This window comes from Somniosus microcephalus, chromosome 8 (assembly GCF_052327205.1).
Source record: "Somniosus microcephalus isolate GS21.2 chromosome 8, FLI_Smic_1.0, whole genome shotgun sequence".
Taxonomy (NCBI): domain Eukaryota; kingdom Metazoa; phylum Chordata; class Chondrichthyes; order Squaliformes; family Somniosidae; genus Somniosus; species Somniosus microcephalus.
The window spans coordinates 131,958,344-131,968,638 of record NC_140994.1 but is presented as its reverse complement, the minus strand read 5'-3'; the positions used below and the strand labels follow the sequence as shown (position 1 = coordinate 131,968,638).

The 10,295-nt window shown below is 48.1% G+C and overlaps 1 protein-coding gene across 7 annotated transcripts in view; it reads left to right on the top strand.

Moving 5' to 3' along the window:
* The window catches only part of LOC147113798 (sodium-dependent phosphate transport protein 2A-like), a 69,497-nt gene that overhangs the window by 23,119 nt on the left and 36,083 nt on the right, over positions 1–10,295 (top strand). For all 7 annotated transcript variants that reach the window (XM_085995125.1, XM_085995124.1, XM_085995120.1 and 4 more), the window contains one exon: positions 2,761–2,856. In XM_085995125.1, the coding sequence (XP_085851251.1) occupies positions 2,761–2,856 (96 nt within the window). The remainder of the gene's footprint in view (positions 1–2,760; positions 2,857–10,295) is intronic.

The window sequence follows — 10,295 nt, the reverse complement described above, 5'->3', positions numbered from 1 at the left end:
CAGTTGAGTGACGTGATGATTGACCAATCCTACAGTTCAGTGACCTGACGGTTGACCAATCGGTTCATGTGTGGGCGGGCCTTATCATTCTGAACTGAGGTGAGTGGCCGCCATCTTGATTCCAAACTGTTCATTTCTTTTTCCCACTTTCTGCGTGTTTCTTTTCAAATCTACATTTCCAGCAAAAAAAAAGTTGCTTTTAAAACACAAATTGTTTTTAAAAAAAGTTAATTAATTTGTAAATCTTTTCTCTAACATCTAGAATTTTCCTACCTTTCACTGTTTTTCCAGGCCTGTAAGCCTGGGCCTCTGTTGCCCAGCCACGCCCGAGCTAGGCCCCTCCCGTTGCGCTCAACAAGCGGCTTGCGATCGCCGCCATCTTTGTTGAAGGCTGGAGGGGGCGGGCCTGAGCTGAGCGTCGCCACCAGCCGCCATCTTAGTAAAGGCGGGTGGGGCAGGAGTCAGCACGTGCGACTTGAGTCCAGGCCGGGCCTCACGCGGTAGGGTGCGCGGCGGCGTCTCTCTCTCTCTGCTCTTGAAGCCGGCTCGGGCGGGGGGGCGGGGCTCAGGAGATCGGGGTTGGGCAGATCGGGGCTCGGGGGGGGGCGGGGCTCGGGAGATCAGGCCTCGGGAGATCGGCGGCGGGGCTCGGGAGATTGGGGGGCGGGAGGCGGGGCTCGGGAGGGCGGGGGGGTGGGGCTCGGGAGATCGGGGGCGGGCTCAGGGAGGCGGGGAGGCGGGGCTCGGGCTGACAGGGCGCTCCCCTCCCCCCCTTCCCCCCTCCCCTTTCTTCCCCCTCTCCCCCTTCTTCCTCCCTCCCCCCTTCTTCCCCCCTCCCCATCTTCCACCCTCCCCCCCTTTCCTCCCCCTCCCCTCCCATCCCCCCTCCTCCTTCTTCTCCCCTCCCCCTCCCCTCCCATCCCCCCCTCCTCCTTCTTCTCCCCTCCCCCTTTCCCCCTCCCTCTTCTTCCCCCCTCCCCCTCCCCTCCCTCTCCCCATCCCCCCATCCCCCCTCCCCTCCCCCCACCCCCCTTTCCTCCCCCCGCCCCTCCCCTTCCCCCCCATCCCCCCTTTCCCCCCTCCCCTCCCCACATCCCCCCTCCCCTCCCCCTTTCCCCCCATCCCCCCTCCCCTCCCCCCGCCCCCTCCCTCCCCCCTCCCCTTCCCCCTCCCTGTCCTCCCCTCCACTCCCCTTTCCTCCCCCTCCCCTCCCCCTTTCCTCCCTCCTCCTCTCCCCCTTTCCTCCCCCCTCTCCCCTTTCCTCCCCCCTCCCCTTTCCTCCCCCCTCCCCTCTCCCCCTTCCTCCCTGCCTCCCCCTTTCCTCCCTCCCTCCCCCTTTCCTCCCTCCCCTCCCCCTTTCCTCCCTCCCTCCCCCTTTCCTCCCCTCCCCTCCCCCTTTCCTCCCTTCCCCTCCCCTTTCCTCCCTCCCCTCCCCTCCCTCTTTCCTCCCCCCTCCGCCTTTCCTCCCCCCCTCCCCCTTTCCTCACCCTTTCCTCCCCCGCCTCCCCCTTCCCTCCAGTCGCTCTCTCTCTTCCATCCAGTCGCTCTCGCTCTTCCCCCCAGTCTCTTGCTCACTCTCTCTCTTCCCCCCAGTCGCTCTCTCTCTTCCCCCCAGTCGCTCTCTCTCTTCCCCCCAGTCACTCTCTCTCTTCCCCCCAGTCGCTCTCTCTCTCTCTTCTAACAACAACATGCCCTCAAAAGACCCTCGGCACCGCCGGGCACTTCAGCTAGTTTCAATATAATGTTGTAAGTTTTGTTAATTACAGGCTGGATTGAGGAATAATTCAAACTTAAACAATGCTGTGCATTTGGTTCACTTTGTATATAGCTGACAGCTCCGTTTAACATGTCAATGGTCAGATGATCAAAATCCTGCAAGTCCCCGGGTAACTCTTTGCTGTGATATAAAAACAGCTGTTCTGTTCAAACCCAAGAGTTTGTTTCATCAAAATAAAAATCGATTTGAATTTTCAAGAAACAGTTCATTTGTCCGCCACAGTGACAAGATATTCAAGGAAAATAATCACTTTGCATTGTTTAAAAGTTATTTACGAAAGGATTAGCTTAGTTAAGCAGTAATTTTTTTTTAATGTCCCCTCGAGGCGTAAGGTGGAAGGAAGGATGTCTACTGGAAATATAGAACGATGTTATATGACTGCTAGTTATGTGCCTTGTTCATCACTTGTTTGATAAGTTTGCTTAATATTTTTAATTTTCAATGAAATCCAACATGATGCTCTACCATTTTAGAAAACTGGAGTGAGATTTTATGAAGGTGGAAGATATTTCCTATATTTGAGAGAAATTGCTAGACAGGGTTTGGTTTGCTGTTTGTTTCCCAGGCACATTACTCAAAGCTTACCTTGCTACACTACGAGAGCTCCACTAGTAAAATAGACCATACACTGCATCCTACAACTCATTGTGAGCAACACCACGGGAGCTCCACTAGTAAAATAGCCCTTACACTGCATCCTGCAACTCACTGTGAGCAACACCACGGGAGCTCCACTAGTAAAATAACCCTTACACTGCATCCTGCAACTCACTGTGAGCAACACCACGGGAGCTCCACTAGTAAAATAGCCCTTACACTGCATCCTGCAACTCACTGTGAGCAACACCACAGGAGATCTAGGAACAAAATCTGTTAGCACCGTGAGCAATGTCACAAGAGATGCACTAGTAATAAGTTAAATTAATAGAATATTTTGGAAAAATATTGGCATTCTTTCTTTCTTTGACATTGTTTTTCTTTAGCTTGATAAATCTGTAATCACCGCAATAGCGATCGGGGATGAAAGTTTCCGGAATAAGAGTCTCGTGAAGGTTTGGTGCATCAAAAGGATTGTACAGGTAAAAAAGTAACTCAGGCATTGAGAAATGTCAAATACTGCTTCAGCTTTAGGTCTTTATTAATATTTTGAAGGGAGACCGACTAAACCGATCATGTGATATGCCAGCATTCAAGCACGAGCAATGTTAATGTTGTAGGGATATAATTGTAACCCCTTCACGGTTCTCTAGATATATGTGAGATGTGGTCTCTGTTGTAGACAGTATTCTATAGTCCAGTAAGGTGATCACTACTACAATAGCTTAATTCTAATTATCTTACTTTATAGTTTTAACGTCAGACAGTATAAGAAGATTACGGGTCAATGACCTAAATTAGACATTTGCATACATTAGAATGAATCTAGACATAATAAACATACATTCTCCATTTATATGGATTCAAAGGAGAATCTGTCCCTGTGTCCAAATTCGAGTGCACTCTTTCGTTGGCGCGCTTAAGTTGGAGCTCATGGTATGTATAATGTCTGCAAGACTTACGACTCCGAACCCCTTCGTTGAATTCTCTTCACGGTCACTGAATCCCACTTTGAGTTCTGGATGCAGAGCTACTAATACGAAGGGCGGCGGCCGAGTTTGGAAGCCCGGGACGGGATGCGGCAGCCATTTGCCTCCTGAGCCCTCTTTTCAGAGCTCCTGCCCTCTTTTCTTCCAGTCGCTCCCGTTTCCCGCTCGAAAAACCCGACTCCACCCCTTCCTCCTGGGGTTTCTGCCTGGAGACTGCGCAGCCTCACTGTCTGCAACAGTTGATACTGGTGCAGAATTATGGAAATTCTACTCTTAGTCACATTGTGTCCTTAAAAGTTCTTGCCGTACCTTCACATGGGCAACTTTAACCCAGGGATTTATAACAATGATAATACAGTGTCTAAGTTAAAGATTGATAACCATACTTAGCGTACATAATATTTCCAGTGGGTATTACACTCCCCCCCTACCAAATATAGGCATGTCCCCATGACTAATGAACTTTACACATAAGTGGTTGCATGCTTCCCAACCATGTATAAAGGGAGGTAGCATATCGAACTGTAGGGGCTATCATTGCACTTGGCACTCCTAGTGTACTGTATGTCAATCTTTCAGGAACCTTCTTAACTCGCTGTGAGCTCCTTATTTCGGATACCCGGTCTTCAGTTCCTTCAACTACGTTGGAGGCATTGGTTCCTTTGTTATCATGCCTTTCAGTCTCTTTTATCTCCTTCTCGGAAGCATCTGGTTCTTCCCAGACCATGTCCAAGTCTGAGCTAAATGGTTCAGACAATTCATCCAGATTCTGTCTTATGCGTCTTTCTGGGAGGTCGTACCATAGATCCCATTCTTCATCTTCCGACTCATCAGGTTCCTCATGATCCACACACTGTGTCATGGGTTTTCTGTCTTCTGGAACAAAGTTTTCCTGGTTTCTCGTTTTTTTCCTTCTTCTTCTCTGCAGGGTTCTCCTACTAGGTGTCGGCTCATTATCCGCTGGCGGATCCAGACGCACTTGCTGTCCCAATGGCAGGATATGATTCCGGTGCAGTATTTTTATGGGTCCATTCCCACCTGCAGGTTTTAGCCGAAACACAGGTAGTTGTGACATTTGACTTTCAACAATGTAAGGTGTAGAAGCCCAGCGGTCTGCTAACTTATGTTTCCCTTGAAGTCCTAGGTTCCGTATGAGAACTCGGTCATCAGGCATGAGTTGGGAAAAACGGATCTTCTGGTCATACCTCTGCTTATTTCCTTTATTCTGTTTGGCAGAAACAGACTCAGCAAGTTCATAAGCAGCTTGCAATTCCTTTCTCATGTCAGATACATACTTGAGGTAAGTTCTCTGTGATGTGCCATCACTGGATACTCTGAAACACAAATCCACCGGCATCCTCGCTTCGCGTCCAAACATGAGGTAGTACGGTGAAAAACCAGTAGCGTCATTTCGGGTAGAATTATAAGAATGAACAAGATGTCCAATGTGCCGACTCCACTTGTTCTTTCGCTTTGAATCCAGCGTTCCAAGCATGTCTAACAAAGTACGGTTAAACCGCTCAGGTTGAGGATCTCCCTGAGGATGGTATGGAGTTGTTCTTGACTTCTCAATCCCGAGCATGGACAACAACTCATGTATAAGTCTACTTTCAAAGCCTCTACCTTGATCACTGTGTATTTGCTTTGGCAGTCCATAGTGGATGAAGTATTTCTCCCACAACACTTTGGCAACGGTGGATGCTTTCTGATCCTTTGTGGGAAAAGCTTGGGCGTAGCGAGTATAATGATCTGTAATAACCAAGACATTTGCGGTATTGCTGGAATCGGCTTCGATGGACAGAAAATCCATACAGACAAGGTCTAGAGGTCCATCACTTTGCATGTGAAACAGAGGAGCAACTCTTTTAGGTAAAGTCTTTCTCTGGACACAACGTGCACAGGACTTGCAGAACTCCTCAACCGCAGACTTCATACGCGGCCAATAGAATCTGTCCTTGACCAGCCCATAGGTCTTATCTACTCCCAGATGACCTGCGTCATCATGCAAAGACTTCATCACTATTTCCCTGTACTTTTCAGGCAGGACCAACTGTGAATGACATGGTTTAGTGGGTGGGTGAGTGATTCTACACAACACTCCCTCTTTAATTTCCAAGTGGTCCCATTCTCTTAGGAGCAGACGACAGTCAGGATGTTTTGATTTGACGATCTGTGTAATATCACCCAGACGGAGAGCTGAAAACACCTCATGAATACAGGGATCCTCCTGTTGTGCTTTGGATATTTCAGATGAACACAACATGGGTAAGTTTTGTACATCCAAACTGGAAAGGTTGCAAAATGCCTGGGGAACAGCATGCATTTACGCTCCCAAGTGGTCAATCTCTCGGGCATGAAATGAATTCTTTGGTCCAGATACCACAGACATCTGACACATTACTTTCACATCTGCTGAAGCAACATCTTTCCACTCTGGTTTCTGGTAGTGTGGGTGACGAGACAGAGCATCTGCATCAATGTTCTGGTTCCCAGGTCTGTACCTGAGACTAAAGTCGTAAGCAGATAGTGCAGCAAGCCAGCGGTGGCCGGTGGCATCAAGTTTTGCCGAAGTCAACACATAGGTTAATGGATTATTGTCTGTCCTCACTTCAAACTTCGCTCCATACAGATAATCCTGCAGTTTATCCACCACCCCCCACATCAACGCCAAGAATTCTAGCTTATGAGCTGGGTAGTTACGCTCTGATGGCGTAAGACTGCGACTGATGAATGCTCCAGGCCTCAGCCCTGCTCCTTGGTCCTGATACAACACACCACCTTACCCTTCTTGACTGGCATCCACGTGTAGCACATATGGCAGCTGTGGGTTTGCAAAAGCCAACATGGGGGCTTGAGTAAGACTTTGCTTTAAGGTGTGGAAGGCCTCTTCGCATTTCTCATCCCATCTAACACCAAAAGGCTCAGAGGGTTTGAAGTAGTCCTTGTTCTCTTTACCTTTAGCCTTTTTCTTCCTCTCGGCTGGTGGGAGGTAACCAGCCAGCAGCTGATTCAGAGGATGGGCCACTTTGGAGTAATCCTGCACAAAGCGCCTGTAATATCCGCAGAACCCAAGAAATGACCGCAAGGCAGTCATTGTGTTCAGTTTGGGCCATGTGGTAACAGCTTCGATCTTGGATGGATCTGTGGCTACTCCATCCTGTGATACAATATGCGCCACATAGGACACGGATGTTTGGCAAAACTGACACTTGTCCTATGATAGCTTGAGACCTTCATCCTCCAGGCGACCAAGCACTTTCAGCAACCGAGCTTCGTGTTCTTCAAGGGTTGCCCCAAACACAATGATATCATCCAAGTACACCAATACTTCGAGCAAGTTCATGTCCCCAACTGTTTGTTCCATTATTCTTTGAAAAGTTGCTGGAGCACCTGAAACTCCCTGTGGCATCCTTTCAAATTGGTAGAACCCAACTGGACATATAAAGGCTGTCTTTTCTTTGTCCGATTCACTCATCGGTATTTGGTAGTATCCACTTCTGAGATCCAACACACTGAACCACTTGCTTCCATTAAGACAAGCCAGTGCATCCTCAATTCTTGGAACGGTGTATTGGTCGGGAATAGTACGTCTGTTAAGCGTCCTAAAGTCCACACACATCTGAATCTTTCCGTTCTTTTTCCTCACCACCACTATAGGAGATGCATAAGGACTCCTGGACTCGGTAATGATCTCAGCTTCTTTTAACTGCGACAGGTGCTGTCTCACTGCTTCGATGTCAGTTGGTGCCAGCCGTCGAGACCTCTCCCGAAAGGGTTTATCCTCGGTAATTCTGATAGAATGGCGAATACTCTTACTACAACCAACATCAAACTCATGAGTAGAGAAAACTCCTCTCTGCTCCATCATCTTCCTGACTAATCGGTCCTTCCATTCTTTAGGAACGAATGAATCTCCAAAGTTGAAGGAGGAGGGTGTCAGATCTCCGGTTGAGTTAACTTTGGACTCTTCCTTCACATGTGACGACAGTACATTTACAGGAAACAGATGTGCAATTGGCATTCCTTTCCTCAATGTGATTCCTTTGCCTGACATATTCCTCACGGTCACTGTAACTCTCCTTGACATCACAGCTGTCGGGGTCTGCAACTCTGGTCTCACCAGAAGCTCATTTGGAAACCGTGACTCTTCTGCAGGATCATCAGGTGACTCTATCAGAATGGCTTCAGTACCTGGCGTTCCAGGGAATTTTGGTATCCCAGGGATTCTAGCCACTCCTCCAGGACGCAGGGTGATAGGTTTGGCTCGAACGTACCACACAGTTCCTCTTTTGCTATCATCTACGTCGGAAGAAAGTTCAGGCAGTTTCTCAAAAGCCTTTTTGAAAACAGGGTGAATGTGTCTGGTGCTCAAGAAGTTTTCACCTCCCTGCTCTTTGCAGCTTGTCAGGAGTCGTCTCACTATGGGCGTATTACTGCCAACCAGTATGGAAACCTTACCTTTCACCATGGGGTCAGGGCAAACCAACACAAGTGCATCAATGGTCTCAGTGGTCCCTACATCAGCTTCCAAGAACTCCAACCTCAGCGACAAATAGCCATCATATGGGTAATCAGCAGGACTAAGGCCCCAGATCTGCAGAAGACTGATTGGGGTTAACGGCAAATGCGTCAGGTATCGGTCATAGAAGGAGCTGTACAGTATGGTAACCTGAGAACCCGTGTCGAGGATAGCTTTAGTATAAATGCCTTCAATCTGTATTGATACAGCAGAACTCAGCCCTACTAAACCTTCAGGTATGATGTCTTTCATATCCCCTCGTCTATTATTGCACTTAGCGGAACGTGTCTTAACTACAGGGACAGCAGGCCGTTCCGTTACTGTGCCCCTTTGTAGTTTCCCGACTTCTTGGTAAGTTTTATGAGATGGTCATTTACTTTTTTTAGATTTTCCTCACCTCTACATTCTCGCTTGAAATGTCCATCCTTTCCACAGTTATAACAAAAGACTCCAGGTCTATCTCCTTCATGGGGATATCCTTTAGAGGAATCATTCATTTTGCTGTTAGACTTCGCAGGGTGTTCTATCTTTTGCACCCGTGCGTCATCCCTTTCTGTGTTGGGCTTAGACCGAAAATATGCCATCTCGGCTCTCATTACATTTATTTCCTTCTTCAGCTGTTCCATCTCAGGGTTGACATCACCCTTAGGAGTAGGAACTGTAACAGGAGTCACAAGCTTGGACATCACAGCACTCTTTGCTACATTCCGGGCCTGAACCATATCCTCCTCCTCTCTGACTTCCCTTAGCAGCTCAGTGAAGGTAGGTGGATCTCGCAACTTATGGGTCATGCGTATGCGAAGAGCAGTCACGTCTTCGAGCAATGCACCTCGCACAACCTGTTCAATGCGGAACCGATTCATTTCAGGCAACTCAATCCCTCTTTTCCATAACATACAATGCAGCAGTTTGTCTATTCTCAGCAGATAACTGGACAGCTTCTCTCCCTCACACTGGAATGTGCTTCTGAATCTGACCATCGAATCTGAAATGGTTTCAGTAGTTCCAAAAGCAGTTTCTAGAGCCTGCATGTAGTCAAAGAAAGTAGCAGAGGTGTTCTGCGCCTTTAAGAATCTTACAATGTCAGCAGCAGGACCCTTAAGGCTTTCTACTATTCTCTGCCTCTTCACATTGTCACTGCACTGCCATTCCTCTAGCAGAGGCAGGGTCTGCTCAGCCCAGGCGTCGTACTCCTCTTCCCCACTGGGAGTTGGTCTCACTCCTGAGAACATACGGAGCTTACGGTATCCCTGAGCCTCGAAGGGCAGATTGGTGCATTTATCCACCAGAGAACTAATGGCACTGACCAACTGAGTGTTCATATCCAGGGCCGAAGGACCTATCAGACCTTTGACATCAGCAACAGTCTTTCCTTCTTGTCTCAAGAATGACAACAACTTGGTCTGAAACCCTTCTTCTTCCTTAGTAGTAATCGGGACAAACTGAACTGGCCAGGGACCAGCCTCTTCAGAAAGCCCAACTGCCTCAGGTAAACCATGACCTCTCAGGTTCTCTGATGTCTGGATCAACACAAACTGCTTCTTGGTAGCTGTATCCAAGCAGCGCTCAACTATCCTAACCTTTCCAAAGGCTTTGACACAATTCAGAGCCCTTAGCAAGACATCATCAGGGTCATCGTTAGCAACACCAGTCAGCACAATGACATGGGTAGTAGCTATCTGCTTCCGTTTGCACCAAGCTTCAACCTCAATAACATCCATCTTTTATGCTCAAACAGCCCAGTAGAAACCACAAACCACTCTCTTAGCAATGAGCATTCAATACTGTTAGTTTACTGACATAAATAGACCACAATCCCGGACGAGCCCCCAAAATGTAACCCCTTCACGGTTCTCTAGATATATGTGAGATGTGGTCTCTGTTGTAGACAGTATTCTATAGTCCAATAAGGAGATCACTACTACAATGGCTTAATTCTAATTATCTTACTTTATAGTTTTAACATCAGACAGTATAAGAAGATTACGGGTCAATGACCTAAATTAGACATTTGCATACATTAGAATGAATCTAGACATAATAAACATACATTCTCCATTTATATGGATTCAAAGGAGAATCTGTCCCTGTGTCCAAATTCGAGTGCACTCTTTCGTTGGCGTGCTTAAGTTGGAGCTCATGGTATGTATAATGTCTGCAAGACTTACGACTCCGAACCCCTTCGTTGAATTCTCTTCACGATCACTGAATCCCACTTTGAGTTCTGGATGCAGAGCTACTAATACGAAGGGCGGCGGCCGAGTTTGGAAGCCCGGGACGGGATGCGGCAGCCATTTGCCTACTGAGCCCTCTTTTCAGAGCTCCTGCCCTCTTTTCTTCCAGTCGCTCCCGTTTCCCGCTCGAAAAACCCGACTCCACCCCTTCCTCCTGGGGTTTCTGCCTGGAGACTGCA